This window comes from Schistocerca nitens, chromosome 4 (genome assembly GCF_023898315.1).
Source record: "Schistocerca nitens isolate TAMUIC-IGC-003100 chromosome 4, iqSchNite1.1, whole genome shotgun sequence".
In the NCBI taxonomy this organism is placed as follows: Eukaryota; Metazoa; Arthropoda; class Insecta; order Orthoptera; family Acrididae; genus Schistocerca; species Schistocerca nitens.
In genome coordinates, this window is record NC_064617.1 from 633,185,152 (window position 1) to 633,203,892 (window position 18,741).

The 18,741-nt window shown below is 37.3% G+C and overlaps 1 protein-coding gene across 1 annotated transcript in view; it reads left to right on the top strand.

The window, feature by feature from the left end:
- LOC126251652 (calmodulin-binding transcription activator 1) overlaps positions 1-18,741 on the top strand; it is a 1,922,036-nt gene that overhangs the window by 1,772,765 nt on the left and 130,530 nt on the right. Inside the window, exons 22-24 of the mRNA XM_049952210.1 lie at positions 9,246-9,338; positions 9,834-9,901; positions 11,599-11,768. Of these exons, the coding sequence (XP_049808167.1) occupies positions 9,246-9,338; positions 9,834-9,901; positions 11,599-11,768 (331 nt within the window). The remainder of the gene's footprint in view (positions 1-9,245; positions 9,339-9,833; positions 9,902-11,598; positions 11,769-18,741) is intronic.

Consider the following 18,741-nt stretch of genomic DNA (forward strand, 5'->3'; position numbering starts at 1 on the left):
GCACCAATTCTAATACAGTTATCATTTTGGCTAAACTATACTTGTTGGCTTTCTTACAGCTTTACACATACCAGAGCATTTTGAAAATATTGTTTCAGGCTATTTCTTTACTTTCTAATGAGTGTACAACCGGCAGCAAGAATTGAGTTGGTAATACTGTCCACACACAGTCATGTGTATCATGTGAAGTTCATTCATTGTCCCTGCGAGCAACACAGAGCACATCCTTTGTAACTGAAACAAGTCACTAAACAATTTCCCCTCAGCTGCAAAACTGAAGTCTGCATATTTACCATATCTCAAATGTGTATCAAATAATAATTTTAATATAATGAAAGAATGCAGTGACTTATTACAATAGAGAATGAAATACAAGTGAACAAATGTGGTATTCTATTTCCTCTGTGCAATATTACTGTATTCTGAAAGAACTTCATTGATGGTCAGTCATCAGTCAGTCTTGCTCAAAGCTACTCGGATCAATAGTTTACCATCCAACAAATTCAGTCTTGAGTTTACTGCTGTTTGGCATATTGTAAATGGTCCTCTTTTTTCTACAACAAATACAAATTATCATTTACACATGTGATAGCAGTAGCATGATCAGTGTTAATAGCCACGCAGTATCAAAGGAAATGGTAAATAGTATGTTTAGGTGTTTCTTGCTTGTCTCTCATTTAATTAAAAAGTAAAATATATTTGGTAATGCACAGCAGTGTGACACCATGGGTAATATGCACCACACACTGAGAAGCTTCAAATTTGGTGAATTTAGACTCAAAATACTGAGTGCACATATGGAAGACAGATTTCTACGTGATAGAAAGACATGCTACAACTTCTAACTTATTCATAAGTCTCTGTATTACCTATCATTGCAACAGTCAGATACAGACAAAACAATCACTCACCATATTCAGCCTATTTTCATCAACTAATGTTTGATTGAATGAAATTCTAGAGTAACCCATCTAGGATGAAATTTTCATTGCTCAACTAACTGGTCTAAAAATACAGTGTGATGCTCTCACTTGCTCAGCAGTAAAGACTACCTGTTAATCTGATGTACCTGTGTTCATAGTTTGAAGAAGTAACATACTTCCTGCTGTTATTAAAATAAGTAATTTTAGCTATTAAATCATATAGTTTGCAAATAAGAAGCCAGTAGCTATACATAAAAATGAATAATGTGAATACTGAAAACTGACTTGCATGAGACTATTACTCTTCCTGAAAATGGTGTATGAAACACAAGTTTATACCAAACAAATTCATTGAGTAATTTTCTCTGTAAGTGGGCAGAATGAAATACTTTGTCACTAAGTTGAACTGGATACACAGCATCAAGGCTTTCAATTCAGACAAAATTCATGTCTTATAACCATACTGCTGCTCATGTCCCACCCTTTTTGCATTTTTTTCATATGTGGTAGACCCAGACACAAGCTGAGTTTGTGTTAATTTTTTGATAACAAGGATTTCCATGGGTTGTTACACAAAAGTGACAGTACAGTGGTTAGGACACTGAAACCTTTTCCATGGAACCAGTGATCCCTATCGTTCGAAACATGTTTTATTCCATACGAGCAAGGTTTCAGAAACCTGTCATGACATACAGTTTGTATTTAATATGATTCTTGATTGATGGCATAAATTGCTTGTGTTTGAGTCAACTTTATATTAAGTTCATTGTAGTGTTTTCACAATAGTAAAACTGCTTATTTGATACACTTTTGAGATATGCTTAAAAATGCATACTTAAATTGTGCAGGTCAAAGGAATTTGTTCAGTGGCTGACTTCAGCTACACATGATGTACTCTTTGTTGATTACTGTAACAGTGAACGAAAACTCATTTTCCTTAATTTCAACAAAATTTTATAAAACTTATATCTGTATCTTAAATGCCTGACATTACTTCTGCAAACAAATTTTGGTATGATTTACAGCAGGAAAAAAAGTACATAAAAGACAACTAAGTTATTTTGTATCAACTATTATGATTACTAATATGAAATATGTAAAAGATGGCTGTGAAAAAAGGTACGCAAAAATTCAGTTCTCTGAAAAATGTAAATAAGGAATGGGTCTTCATGTATTCAGTGCGGGGTGGGGGGGGTGGAAGGATTGTCGTTTGATTTGGAAAATGCTATTGCTGCAAAGTTAAAGTAAAAGACACAAATGAAATCATTACAAGATCAAAATAAAGTGAAAAAACTGTGGCACTGTGACGTCCGTATGCAACCATTGTGTCAAATTTCTTCTCAGTTTACCTACAGAAACCAGTGAAATTGATGAACTCAAAAGGATAGCCTTATTTGGGAAACAGCTGTAAAATATTGGTTGTAATACTCAACAAGGGGAGCATTGATTCAAACTCAAAGAAATATCAGCTACCAGTGACATAAAGAAGCAAGAACCACAGTGGAAACCAGTACAAAACTTCGAAATATAAATGTGAGTGCATCAAATATCTATAATGACAAAAGTGATTCTACAAAAAATGGCACCCAGAAACATAGAGTTCAGAAAATAATTACAAACATCAGAAGCTGTGCACTGTAAATTTTTTACATGTTTCACTTTGTAAACAATGAAATATGATTTTAAAAATCAGCCAACCAGTCTGAAGTGTATGAGAAAGAATGAAAAGTTTTAATTCTTGCCAGTAATCATGGATGTCAAAGAGCAGGAAAGGTGGCAGATGTGCAAAACTAACTGAAGTATCCATGTCTTCGTCAGGCCAGGAAGAGGCATTGAAGAAGTGACAAAAACAGTGATAAAAACCATGTGAAAACCTTGGCTTAAAAGACTGTGCCCTAATTTGTGCAAGTATAAATGTTGTTGCCAGGCATAAAAGTCGTAAACATGTCATAGTTCTTAAAAGTATACTACTCAAATTACGCAACACAGATGTAGCTGTTGTACATCAACCACACGTATGTGATCTACCTCTTTGGTCATGTGTAAATAAGTTAATAGGAAGAGTAAACAAAGAGCTAGATAAAGCGTGTAAAAAGATTTCTATATGTAAATTCAATGAATGTAAGCATATTAGATAGATCCAGGCCTACCAGTCATGGCCTTCATTTAAATTACAGTGGGAAAAGGTTTTTGGTCAAAGACATCTGTCATTTAGTAACCTTGAGTCACAAGAGGCATTGTACAGATGCAGTTCAAATTACTTTGGACAAATGGGTCATAGAGGAGGATGCAAAGTCATTCACACTTCCATAAAAAGGTTATCTCCTATGGGAGACTTTTATGGAAGACTTTCAGGAAAAAGTACTTTTTTCATTGATGTTGAAATCTAAATGTTTCTGGAGATATGTGGATGACACCTTTCTGGTTTGGCCACAAGGAGCAGCAATGCTTCCTGCATTTCTGGAGCACCTTAACTCCCTCCGTGTGAGCATTTGCTTCACCATGGAGCCTCCCATTCTCAGATATCTTGGTATGCAGAAACGAAGACGGTTCCTTGAGTCACAGTGTGTTTCACAGTTCGACTCTCACTGACCTGTATCTATGAGCTAGGAGCTGCCATGACCCACCTCAGTGCAGTGGCGTATTACGGACTCTTGTTAATATGGCTACAGTTATCTCAGATGCAGGGAGCTTATCAGAAGAGCTTAGCCATCTTCAGTCTGTATTTGTACAAAACAGGTACTCTGATAAACTGATCTGTAAAGCATGCCAGCCTGCATGCAATAATGCTCAAGAACAGCTCAAGCATTCTGGGAGGTGGTTTTTCTGCCCTATGTTGGTGGCATGTCTTTTAATGAGATTGGCAGGGTGTTCGAGAAACATCAAATAAAATTTGCCTTCCACTTTCCAGCACAATTGTAACTGTGCTGGGTTCCGTTAAAGACAACCTGGATCTAAGGAGACCAGGGATATATAAAATCTCGTGCCAGTGTGAGAAATCAACCATTGGCCAGACATGTTGCACTGTTAAGAATAGATATGTTGAAAATAGGCATCACACCATATTGGGTCAGCCAGAAAGTCCGCTGTGGCTGAATATCATCTTTACAAAGGACACAGCATGAACTATGGAGAGACAAAGATCCTTTCATCCGCTTGCTCGTACTGGGACTCAGTCATTAAAGAAGCAGTCAAAATATGTGTAAGTAATGACCTGGTTAATAGACACGTGGGATTTCAATTCAGGAAGATTTGGGAACCAACACTGGAGGTACTAAGGCATCATTGCCACAGATTATTGAATCCAAGTCAACACATATGGAGAATCAAAGTCTGCACACTTAAACTTGGTGCCAACACTTTGCCCGTGTGCATGCTGGGCTGTGGTGTGCTGCCACGCTTTTCTCGTGTTTGATATGTGAAGACTGTAGCCCATTTATCCAACAGAGGACACTGGATGTGCTCTATAATTCATCTACAATGACGTTAGAGCCCCACCCCTTGGTGCCTGTTCTTTTCCAGCAAGTCAGTGTATATATTGGCGAGCCCCTGCAGCAACATGTCAGTAAGCATCTGAAGATGACAAGCAGATGTCTCACTGAAAATTGTGCAGCTTCCACAATTTTATCTGATGCGATGCCCGTGAACCAATGAGGCAATTTTTTGTTTCTTTGCATATACATGGCCAGTACACAGTGAAATCCCTGCTCCACATTACTGTAACAGAGATTCATTGGAGAATCATATTTCAGTTCATTTTCAGCAGCTGCAGAAATGTTGCTGGTGTGTCAGGCCAATCCACACAGCCAAAAAAGCAAATGTGGATTGCCCTGACGCAAGTGCAACTTTTTCACTGCTACTGAAGAGTAATCGCATTAATCACACAAAAATCTTCCAGCCCTCTTTAATCCAGATGTCCAGTTTATACAGATTCTTTATTTTTTAACTTTTTTAATGTGAAAATATGTGGTATACAGATGGTGTAGTATGTTACATATACAGTTGTTGTGTTGGTACTGCAGGTAGCAGATAGGTTGCTGGTCACATGCTTCTAGCTACTGTTACTACAGTCAGTGTGGATATGTTCCTTCCAGTGTTAAGAAGCTGTACCAGTATTGTTGTTTTGTTCCAATGTTTTGAGCATGTGTGAGTGAAATGGCTTAAAAGTGAATGAAAGTGGTTGTTTTGATGGACAAAATGTTGGGAGACACTAAGCAAAATACAAGGGGTATTCAGAAAGAATGGAACGTTTTGGCATTAAAAAAAAACTAAGTCCAAGAAATACATTTTATTATATACATCTGAAAGAGCGACTGACATACTACTTTTCCACAGAGTCACCAAACACATTGAGGCTCTTACCATAGTGGTGGACAAGCTTTGAAAGACCTTTGTCATAAAATTCTGCCACCTGAGACTTCAGCCATTGAGTCACGCCTGCCTGGAGTTCCGCATCATCATCAAAGCGTTGCGTTGCAAGCCAGTATTCATCTTGGGAAACAAGTGGAAGTCGCTTGCTGCAAGATCGGGGCTGTAGGGAGGATGAGGGAAAATTTCCCATTTGAATGAATTAAGGAGTTCTTTAGTGCGGTTTGCCATGTGAGGTTGGTCATTGTCATGCAAAAACAAAATTTTGGATGCCAGCTTTCCTCGGCATTTGTTTTGAACTGCTCTTCTAAGGCTGTGCAAAGTTTGACAGTACCGGGCAGAATTTATGGTTGCTCCACATTCGAGAAAATCAATAAGAAGCACACCTTGCCTATCCCAAAACACTGTTGCCATCAACTTCCTAGCTGACAAGGTTTGCAAACATTTTCTTGGTTTTTGGGGGGACCTTGTGTGCCACCACTCCATGGACTGTAATTTTGTCTCGCAATTGACATGTTTCACCCAAGTCCCATCACCAGTTATGATTCGATCCAGTAATGAATCACTATGTCTGTGGTAGGCCTCCAGAAATGTCAATGTTGCACCCATACGCCATTCTTTATTGCCCCCATATGCCGTTCTTTATGTTTCTCTGTAAGCATTTTGGGCACCCATTGTGCAAAAAATTTGTGGTAGTGTAACTGCTGAGTGACAATTTCAAACAACAAAGTCCATGAAACTTGTGAAAGAGAAAGTGAAAGCTCCGTTATTGTGAAGTGACGGTTTTCAGAAATCATTTCATCAACTTTAGCGACAAGATCATCAGCTACAATGCTTCGGCATCCACTCTTCTCTTCATCATGAATGTTGGTTTGGCCATTTTTAAACCGAATGCACCATTTCCAGATGGAACATTCACTAATTACGTTGTTTCCATACACTTCACACAGTTCACGATAAATTTCTATGGGTTTTAGGTTTTTTGCCAACAAAAACCATATCACAGACCGCACCTCACAACTGGCGGGATTTTCAATTGCAGCACACATTTCAGATTCAAATATAAAAAAAACTGTGTGTGCAGAGACCTTCCCGCTGTCACGGGTGGATGCTGACTGAGCTGCTGAGCATGCACATACCAAAATACACGTGATCAGCACATGCCTATCTGCGTCAGATGGAAACGTTCTCTACTTTCTGAATAGCCCTCATAGACAAAGGAGAACTGCTGAAAAACATATCTGTAGAATTATAAATTATAGAGTGGAGCTATCAGTTGTCCTTTTATAGATTTTATTATGCAAATTCAGATTTTTGCTAGTGGCTAGCCATTCTCAATGCACTATTTTCTGTTCTCGATGCATATAAGTCCCTGTTGTTTGGGCATTAGTCACATTTCTTTGAATAAGCCACATAACAGTCACTGAGTGCACCCACTTTCCGAATGGAAGGTAACCTGATAGCTGCAAAATGTTGTGTAGGGACATCAACTGTCTCAGACTGGACAAAGAATCAATAAGAAGTTGGAGACTTCTGCTTCAGTATGATTACTAAAGACAGTTTGCAGAACCACGGTACAATAAAGAAAGCAAGAACTGAAGCATGAAATCGAGCATTATTCATTTGGTTCAGTGAGAAAAGAGAGCTTGGTGTTCCAATATATTGTCCAGTAAGATACTGGCTTCCAAGTTAGGTGACACTGCAAGGCGTTATAAGAGGTGTGAAGATTAAGCTACAATTATGGCTTGCAGTGATGCATCGAGAAGACACAAATTTCTTCACCTGTTGATAGGAAAATCAAACCATCTATGTCCTTTGAAATATGTTAATTGCTTCTGTTTGCCAGTTGTTTACAAATCAGAAAATATGCACGGATAGTGAGCAGCATTTCTAAGAACTGGTTTCATGACTAGCATTGCTGCCTGTTGTACCTCAGAGAACAACAGTGACATGGAAGTGGACTACGAAAGTGGCATTTCAGGGGAAGAAATTTTTCCTTGTGCGGAGACAACAGCACAGCTGGAAAAACTATCAAAAAATTCAGCTGAAAACTACTCCAACCAAACTGATGTTCGTGAAACATCTACATGATGGTGGGTGCTCTCAAACACCACACAAGTTTGAAACAAAAGAAACTTGCAGACTATTTCTGTAAATAAATGTTAGTAAACTATAGTAACTATAGAGTTTCTCAATAGTGCCAAAATAAGTAGTTAGTATATTGTAGTACATATTAGAACTTTGGCATTTAGTAGAATACTTCCAGATTATCTGGGTTTTTGTAAATCCAGATTACATCTGGTGTCACCTAGTCCAGATAAACAAAGTGCTTGTGTAGTGCACTATACTCTGCTTTGCCAGTGGGCTGTGTCATTTTATTCCTTTTGCAACGAGCTGTGGTACTGAGGCACTGAGATTTCAGTGTGTACCAAGACTGCAGATATGCAACAGAAAGTAAACTAAAAGATTGATTGTGTAATTTGTTTTGATATTATCAAAATATTGTGACTCACTGTCATAATAGTACCTAAAAACACATACAAAATTATGACCGCCTACTTAATAGCGTATTGCTCCACCTTTGGAACGCAGTACAGCAGTTATTCCGTATGTGGCATGGATTTCACAAGTCCTTTGTGGGTTTCCAGAGCCATATGACAGATCACCTATTACATAAATTACAGTCAATACATTGTGGGTGCAGAGCTGCTACCTGGTAAAAAGTCCCAGATGTGCTTGATCAGGTTCGTATCAGGTGAATTTGGTGCCCACTGCATCAGAGTGTGTTCACTATGATACTCCTTAAACCACTGTAGCACAATTCTGGCCTAGTGACAAGGACAGTTGTCCTGACAGAGTACACTATTGCTATTGGGGAAGATATCAAACATGAAGGGATGCAAGTGGTCCACGATAATGGCCATGTAGTTGACAGTTGTCACCGTCAGTCTGTACCATCACTAGTATGATTCTCTTTTCATCTCTGGTTTCCTCATACAGGGTAACTCTCCTAAGAGTAATCAGGTGAATTTTCTCTGGTGTTTTGGCACATATTTGCAATTTCTTTTTTGCAACCTGTAGCTGAAGTCAGTCATAAGAAATCCTGCTCATCACATATCTTATACGATGCTCAGCATAAACAGAATGCACTGGTTTGTTTCCCATCACAAACAAATTATTTTAAGTGGAATTTCATGTACCCATTCTACAGAGCGTCCGAGATTAATCTAGCAACATTCCTTTTATTGGTGTGTATTAACATAAATAGTAAAATTGTTCAGCATGTTTTACTGTTCCTGTTATTACATGTTCATAAAACATATAACACACTAGACTAATTTTGGACCACTATATCAATTGGGCACATAAAATTCCACTTTGAAAATCATTTAGTTTGTACAGTTTGTAATTGGAAACAAAACCAATGCCTTCCGACGCTTGACATCGTATGGAAGATGTGGTGAGCAGTATTTGTTTGGGCAAACTCCAGCTTCACATTACCAAAAAGAAATTGCAAATATCTGCTGAAATATTAGAGAAAATGTGCCTAACAACTTATAGGAGAGACACCTGGTATATTTCCCTTACTGTGACACGTTTCCATGACACCCCCATGTTGCATTCACTCGTACATTTGGCAGTGGTCATAATGTTTTAATTCATCAGTGTGTATCATGTCACTTTCCTTTTCTTGAAAGAAGTTTATAGGTGTTCACTAGCACATCTTCAGATGACCAGTTTAAACTTAACTGTTCATATGGTTGTGTGTGGAAAAAAGTTAGTGCTGCTGTTTTCTTGCTTGATCCAAATATATTTTTTTTCATGACAGTACTATTTTTTATAAATTGCTTGTCCCTTTCCTGCTGAAATAATTCCTCTTTCCAGCTTTAGATTTTTTGTTCCTTGTTTTTGTTCTTTGGTATTATTGAATTACACGCTTGACTTCTGGTTCAGGCGAAGTGGCTACTGGAGCAAGAAGTGAAAGTCCAATGATTGACGAGGAGGGAGTATCTGATGAGGATCTGGAAAATAAGCAGAACATTGTAGGTCAGTTATAGCTGTAGTCTGTCTCAGAACTGGACCATCACAGTTCTCTTATTAGTCGTAGATATTTTCTATGTTTTGTTCCAACTGTATCTGTATGGGAAGATTGCATAATCATTTATTTTCTTCTTTTGTATATTGATAATAGTTTCCTCTACATCCCTTTATTAAGAACTGTTGAAAAATAATTTTAATGATGTTATGATATGGAAGCTAAGTTGCAGAAAATCTACTGATTATAGCAATTACTTCAAACACACAAAGTTTACTTTGATAACTGAACATTGTCTTTTAATTTTGTGTAATCAAGACAATGTAAATTAGTTGTTACTCCAAATTCTGTAGTGTGCATATTCTATGTGAAGATTAAGTTGTTGCTTTTTTAAATTTATTTTTTATTAGAAAATGTTAAATCGCATACATATTTAATAATTACGTACATCTTTCTATGAATACTAATTTAATGAAACAATTAGAAACATAATTTTCATATTTCAGGGGAGCAGGAAGTGCGTGTTTTAACTTTAGCGGAACAAATAATTGCTGCAATGCCTGAAAGAATAAAGGTGAGCGGTTAAATGCAACTTGCTATCCCAGTTATCATTTATTTTACACTTGCCCTATGTGTCATCATAGTTGTGACCTCTTTATATCAACAGGACATTTCTGTGCATTTATGCTGTGTTTTGGTGGACCTTTTTGTGTTTGAGCCTGTGTAGAAGTGGAGATAAAGTATCCAGGCTGTCAACATGTGTTACGGTGCTGTCTCTTGAGATGATGTTGGGCTCCCATTAAAATCGTTTAGGAAATGTATTGCTATTTATAATTTATCAGCAACCTATAGTTGATTTATTGTTAGAAATAATAAACTGACTCAGTATTAACTGAAAAACAGACTTATAGCTCTTCGTTTCTAGAAAAGGCAGTCAAGAGATAAGAAAAGTGAAAGGGAAGGGTACAGGATAAAAGAGTGGAACAAAAATGAATGTTTCAAATAAACAATGAAAGTAATATGTTAATGATAAATGGAAGTAGTCAAACAAATAACTTTTTGAATCTTTTGAAATTTTATCGCCCATCTTTGTTCATCAGTTCATAATCAAAAGTATATTTTCAATTCTTTTTATCATTATTTTCACTGCACATTTTGTTTATGGGATACTTCTTCATAACATCATTGAGCATGTTTCAAATGTAACGTGATATTACTGTTTTATGAGGGTTGTGGATATTACTGTTTTATGAGGCTTGCGGCTCAAGGATTAAAATCCAATTCCTATCTTCAGGGAATTGAAACTTTCAACTTAAACTACAATGACCACATTAATTACCCTGGAAATTTATTTATTTATTTACTGATTGATTGTATCTATGATGGCACGTTGCAGTACAAATTTTGGGAAAGTCAACAATCCTGAAATTATATACACAAATTCTGTAAGAAGTACCGTAAATGAATATGTGAATTAAACAATTAGTATAAAACTCACCTTACACCATTAAATAAATCATACATGAAGTAAACAAGTGGATGTGAAGGAAGTACTTTACAGAACCATGTACTCACTGACTGAGCGGAAATGACGGCACTCTATGACTGTGCCCCCACCCCCCCACCCTACCCCATTTACTAAACCTGTGTTCTTTTAAAGTAGTTCAGCATTTAGGTGGTTTGTGTGAAGGATTTTGTTAGCTGTTGTGTTCTGTGTGTCAACATAACAGTTTATTAGCTGTTTGTTGTATATCACATTTCGTGAATCCGTGATACAAATATATTACTAGCATTAGTCTGATATTTACAGTGTTTTGTCTCTATCAATTACATTTCATTTAAAGAATAAATAATTTTTGTAATGTAAATATGTGATAGAAATATATAAAACACAGTGAAATTGGCTGATGCCAAAACAATTTTTCTTTATCTTGACCAGTCTTTATCTGTATACTGAGAAAAAGTAATAAAAGCACTTATATTGACTGTTTTTAAGTACCATACATAGAAGACAAATACATTTTTTTAATGAAATACAGCAATCATTGTGATTCTAACCATTTTAAGATGTACAAAATACTATGGGCACAATGTCAGTGAATAACTCAGATTTCATGTAGAATAAAGAAAACTTATGTTTTCCAGTCATGTATTTGTTGGTAATTGTATAACATTATGCAAAATATTCTGTTTCACATTTATTTAATCTCTTGTTTCATGATTCATATTTATGGAAGCATTACCACTGCAAATATATTCTGAAAATTACAGAATGAGAGTGCAGATGTAATGTTGGACCAGGACAGTTCACGAAATGACTCATCAGCAGGAAATAGTGATACCTTACCAGAAGTCTTCATGGAACCTCTTTTGATTGATGAAACATCTTCATCATTTGAGCCTGTAGAATTTAACTTTGAATTCAGTGATCACAATTATAGGTGAGTATTAATTTTTGTTTTAGTTTTCATTATTGTTTTCAGCATCAAAGCCACATGGCATAAGATCACTTTTTTCATCCTTCCTTGTATTTTTATGTATAAAATACAGGAAGGGTACAGCAAAATGCAACAAAATATTCTTTCAGTTTAAGGTCCTTTGTAACTGTAATGGAACAGTTTCTTCTGTCTCTCTGTACGAGGTATAAAATGTAAGGCAAACAGATATATGAGGAAACTCATGTACTTCACTAAACACAGGACCTTTTTGAGATGACAAAATAAAAATAATGTGTGGCTGCAGTCTGTATTTGGGTCAGTTTTTTACAAGTGGAGACATCATAGGATCACAGACTTTTTTTTTTGTAAAGTGTAGCTTTTATGTGATGAAAGGGAAAATGCAAATGCAATGTAAACTAAATAAACAAATACAGATAAAACAATTTTAATGCCAAATGAGCACTGGAGAAGAGAATAGTAAAAATAGAGAGAAAGTGCCATTATGAAACAAAGATAAACATTATCAGTTGCAGAAAATGAAAAAGGGTAAGTCCATTACAGGCACTCAGGAATGAATATTGAGTTATTAGGTTTCAGGACACGAGTTGTGGAGAAAATAAGTCAGATGGAAAGGCCCAAGGGATGAGTGAAGGCATAACAACTAATCTAGAACATTGACTCAAAACATCTTTCAAGATTATTTCTTGTGTCTTTAGGAAGAAGCAGGTCTTAAATTCTTCTGAACATTAAAAATATAATTTCTTTTAAATATGCATTTTGTTTCACACATGTCTTTTATGAAGAATTACAGACTTACATTAATCTCCTGAGAATTTATTCACAATGTTTGTTGCACACCTGTAAAGTTTATTTCAATTAATCATTGAGAAGCAGTGTTCTTTATACTGCCTGAAAATAGTTATGTGTGTCCCCAGAGAGATATCTCGAAGTGTTGTAGATATATCTTTAACTTCAGGTATGCCTCGTTTAAGTTTCTTGAGGGATGGGAAAAGAACATAACTTGAAGTATTTCTTGATCAGTCATTCCATAATCTGACTATAAAGGAAAGCTTTCTGGGATGTGGAATTAAGCCACTGATTACGGAATTAAGGGGCAAGCACAGATTACATTAAGAAGTGACAGGAATGAAAATTTGGTCAAATGCTGAGAACTCTGGTAAAGTAACATGTAAAGCTACACCTAGTTCATTGACAAATTATGGTTGTGATTGTTAAATTGTATAATTATTTAGTGTTTAAAAAGAGGAGGCCATTTGTGGAGTTTTGGTTATCTGTTGTGCATGTGAAGTGTATATGATAGATGCTACGTGTCTTCAAAGTGGGATGTGATTGCAGTATTACCATGAGTTGTGGTACCTGTGTGAGATTTGTGAAACCTCCATGAGTCAGTGTATAGATTGGAAATGTGTGATGCATAACAGATGATCACATGCCATGACAGTATGGAGTGACATCATGGCAGAACAGAATAAATTGACTGGACTGATTTTATGTTCATTCAAATATAAAATCTCAAGAAGTTCATCAGGTATTGAACTCTGTTATGTAGTAGTGCCACACACGATGATGATGATGATGAACATTCATATATAATATATGGAGCTTTTAAGTGAAGAATTACTTTGTATTCACGTGTAGAAAGTCAAAATTTGGTGAAGTTTCTCAGATCTGAGAACAAACATAACTGCAGCAGTAATGAGGTCCATCAACATGCACTGGCACAGCCTGAAAAAAATTTAATTACAGGTGTAGCAGTTTAGAGTTTCAAGAAAGCGATGAATTTGAATTGGAACACAGAGTATATTGACATATATTTCAAGGGGAACATAACATTCTGACCATGAAGGGACCCATAATAGTTTGTGATGAAAATCAATAAAATTTGAGAAACAAGAGATGATAAAAACTGATATTTTAATAGGAGATGCATTGAGGGTAATTTTCTGTTGACAACACAGTGCTACAAGTTACGCGAACAACTTTGGTGAGCTGAATGGAAGCCAAATTAACATTTTTTGTAGTGTGTTTTGTGGACACCTAATGTGAATTTGTGCTCAGAAGAATTGTCTTTTGGATGTTATCACCACCACTGTAACAGTAGTTTGCCAGAGATGATTAGTTGTCAGTTAAATATTATGTTAACTGTCTGACCCATAAGATGGAAGAGGTATTGAAGATGATGGCAAACTTAAAAGCTCAACTGGCTTAAATTATATGCTAGATAAGTCAAGTGCTAATTAAAGGTGAAGCTAGCAACTACAAATGATAGGATAGGTCAAACCAGATCTGACTTAAATGCAAATACAGATCCTCAGGGTGTGAGATTGAAAAAAACTCATGCTGAGGCAGAAGTTCAGATGATTATTAAATGAAATGATGAAATAGATACTATGAGTGTTATAAAGGAGAAAATAAATAAGCAGGTCCAAAAACTGGAAGAGCATATTGGAAATATCTAAATTACAACTATAATTTCTAATTTAATCCTTTGAGGCCTAGTAGTTTCTGCCTCAAACCACAACATTATTCATTTTGTTTTGAAGTACCAGTGCTGTGGACCAGGGCTTTTGTAGCATTGGTGATTCATGCTAAAGGCACTGGTACTTCAAAACAAAATGAATAAAATTCTGGGAAACATTCCACATGGGAAAAATATATCTGAAAACAAAGATGATGTAACTTACCAAACGAAAGCATTCATTATGAAATCCCCAAACCACCTTCCCTACCTTCTGGCTCCTACCCTTGTAATCGCCCCCGGTGTAAAACCTGTCCCATGCACCCTCCCACCACCACCTACTCCAGTCCTGTAACCCGGAAGGTGTACATGATCAAAGGCAGAGCTACGTGTGAAAGCACCCACGTGATTTACCAACTGAACTGCCTACACTGTGAAGCTTTCTATGTGGGAATGACCAGCAACAAACTGTCCATTCGCATGAATGGACACAGGCAGACAGTGTTTGTTGATAATGAGGATCACCCTGTGGCTAAACATGCCTTGGTGCACGGCCAGCACATCTTGGCACAGTGTTACACCGTCCAGGTTATCTGGATACTTCCCACTAACACCAACGTATCAGAACTCCGGAGATGGGAACTTGCCCTTCAATATATCCTCTCTTTCCGTTACCCACCAGGCCTCAACCTCTGCTAATTTCAAGTTTCCGCCGCTCATACCTCCCCTGTCATTCAACAACATCTTTGCCTCTGCACTTCCGCCTCGACTGACATCTCTGCCCAAACTCTTTGCCTTTACATATGTCTGCTTGTGTCTGTATATGTGTGGATGGATATGTGTGTGTGTACGAGTGTATATCTGTCCTTTTTTCCCCCTAGGGTAAGTCTTTCCGCTCCCGGGATTGGAATGACTCCTTACCCTCTCCCTTAAAACCCACATCCTTTCGTCTTTCCCTCTCCTTCCCTCTTTCCTGATGAAGCAACCGTTGGTTGCGAAAGCTAGAATTTTGTGTGTATGATTGTCTTTGTGTGTCTATCGACCTGCCAGCGCTTTCGTATGGTAAGTCACATCATCTTTGTTTTTTGAATAAAATTGTGGTTTGACATAGAAACCCCTGGGGCTCAAAGAGTTAACAGAAGAGTACATACTGAGATGATTAATCAATGTAACTGAATGAACAATTTAATGAGATAAATAAGAATTTAAAACAGGTTAAACATTTTATGGAAAATGAATATACCAAGGTACATGAACAAATCTCAGACACTATCAGCAGAATTAATGTATTAGAGCAAAACAAAGAGTCAGATGTAATTACAATCTCAGGATCTTGCAGCCTTGGGAGAGCATGCTATTGATTTAGTTGAATAGTATGTTCAGGAAAAAGTTGTATCAGCTATATGTACTCTCCATTCATCGGCTGAGACAGTAAGGATAGACTTGGTATTCCAAAGGATGCAGAAGGAGTTAGTTACAACATAAGATTAGTTTAACTAAAGGAAATTTAATGAAAATTGTGGGTTGTCAACAGAATTAACATAAGAACTTCATTTGAAGAGTGGGGAAATTTTAATGAAATAATTCCAGAGTTCACATCTGAAGGGGATGTACATTCCATGAGTTTCTTAAGGATATTATCTCAATCACTGCCCAAACATGGGATAGTTAAAAAAAGATTGATTTCATCTTTAGCTATCTAGAAGAGAATGCTGCAGAATGGGTAACCATACACACTAAGTAATTCACCTCTTCGAGTGACATCCAGAATAAATTTTAAGTATTGATCATGCAGTACTCGAGAGAAGTTAGCATTTGAGCTATTTATTGATTAATAATAATAATAATAATAATAATAACAATAATGTAATGGTATCATTAACCACCCCATTCCAGTGAAGGAATGAAGCAAGATACTGTAAGGTGAAGAAACAGAATAATAATAGTATGAACAATCAAAATGATAATAGGAGCCAAGTACTAAACCACAACAACGAGAGACATTCAGGCCCAAATGTATCAACAAACAGGACTTTCTCACACCCCTCATCAGAAAACAAGGAATGTTCTGGAGCCGAGTCAGGCTCTAGGACATGTCGATAGAACATGGGCTCCCATGTAGAAAAGGTAGTAGCACACTAACACAGTACTGGAAGAAGATGAAAATGAAATGTATAACAGTGGGCCATGTTTTGGAGAGTAAAGTAGATAATCATTTAGACTGTGGTGATAAAATATCTTTAATACCACAAGAATTATGAGGGAAAAAATGCATGTCTGATATTACCCGTAACTGGTGTATATGTGCTAAGTATAACCACCACCACCTATAGAGAAGGATGCAACGTGCTTGTGTGACATCAGAGTAATGTGAGTTTGTGCAAATTATACTGTGTTGCGGCAAATGAAACAAAATTAAACCTATCAACAAGAGAGATGTAACGATTACTCATAACTGATGCTGCTTCTTCAAATGAGAAAAGTTAACATTTCAGACTTGGTGGGTTTGGTTATGCTTCTTATGGCAAAACACATTATAATTTGCAGAAACTCACCTTGCAATAGCTATAGTGTCAGAATCCTAAAACAGACTACTTCTGGGATTGGAATGATTACTGGGTGATAAAGTATAATTGAATCACAACAGAAACCATGTTGTCTGGAAGGGAGAAAGTAATTTCTGTGACATACATTTAAGTTGATTGGGTAATTCTTAAACAGAAACAACAAATAGCAAAACATGTACATCTCATCACCATGACAAATACCATCATTGGAGAGCAAAAGAACCAAGCAGGGGAAGAATTATTAGAAAATATATAAATATAATAGAGGGAAACATTCCACATGGGAAAAATATATCTAAAAACAAAGTGATGTAACTTACCAAACGAAAGCGTTGGTATGTTGATAGAGACACAAACAGACACAAACACACACACAAAATTCAAGCTTTCGCAACCCACGGTTGCTTCATGAGGAAAGAGGGAAGGAGAGGGAAAGACAAAAGCATGTGGGTTTTAAGGGAGAGGGTAAGGAGTCATTCCAATCCCGGGAGCAGAAAGACTTACCTTAGGGGAAAAAAAGGACAGGTATACACTCGCGCAACACACACATATCCATCTGCACACAAGGACTGGAGAGGTCTAGGAAAAGGGGTAGATTTCAGGAAAATCACCCAGAACTGTGGGTCAGGGGAGACTTACCGTACGGGATGAGAAGGATAGACTGATTGTTGGGGACTGCACTGGACGAGATTTGAAAACCTGAGAGCTTAAAGGTGGAAGACAGGGTAATATGCAGACAGAGTTTACTGCTTAAACATCAAGCATTAGTTAATAAGAGTGAAAAGCTAAATGCATTGTACATAACAGAGATGGGAGGGGGCGGTGGTAGTCATACCGATGTTGAAGGCCGAACAGTGTTTACATAACAGCTAGTATATGACATGTTGTTTTGCAGGTGGCTCTCCCTTTAATAGTGTATGTTTTGTCAGTTACAGGACTGTTATAAGGTGGTGGTAGGAGGCTTCATAGGGCAAGTCTTGCAGCGGGGTCGGTCAAGGGGTAGGACCCATAGGGTAGGGAGATGGTGAAGAAGGAGCATAAGGTCTGACGAGAATACTGCAGAGATTGGGAGGGCAACAGAAAGCTATTCTAGGTGGTGGTGGTGGGCAAAATTTTGGACAGAATGGATCTCATTTCAGGGCATAATTTTAGGAAGTCATGGCCCTGTCAAAGTAGCTGATTAACACATTTCAGACCGGGATAATACTGAGTCACCAATGGTGTGCTCTGAAGTTGTTTTTTGGAGGGATCAGCAGTACCAAGACTGGATGTGATAGCCCAGGAAATCTGCTTTTTAACTAGGCTGTTGGGGTAATTACGTGCAGTGAAGGCTGAGGTGAGAATGGTGGTGTATTGCTGTGAAGAGCCTGCATCTGAATAAATAAGTCTGCCTTAGAAGCCATGGCTCTACTGGAGGGAATGTTTGACTTGGAAAGGATGGCAACTGTCAAAATGTAAGTACTGTTGTTTGTTGGTAGGTTTAATGTGGGTGGAAATGTATAGCTGGCCTTCAGTGGGGATGAGATCAACATCAAGGAAAGTGGCATGGAATTTGGAAAAGGACCATTTGAAGTTTAATTGGGAGATTCCAGGAATTTTAGCAGGTCAGTCTCACCTTGAGTACATGTGGCAAAGATGTCACCAATGTATTTAAACCAAACCAGGGGCTGAAGACTTATGGATCCCAGGAAAGCCCCCTCCAAGCAACCCATGAAAAGGTTGGCGTAGGAAAGAGCCATCATGGTTTCCTTGGCTGTACCCCTGATCTGTTCGTATGTCTGCCTCTCAAAAGTGAAGTAGTTGATGGTAAGTATAAATTTGATTAAAGTGATTAGGGAGGATATCATAGGTATTGAATCAGGTGGGTGCTGCCTGATGAAATATTCAGCAGCAGACAGACCATGTACCTGGGGGATGTTGGTATAGAGGG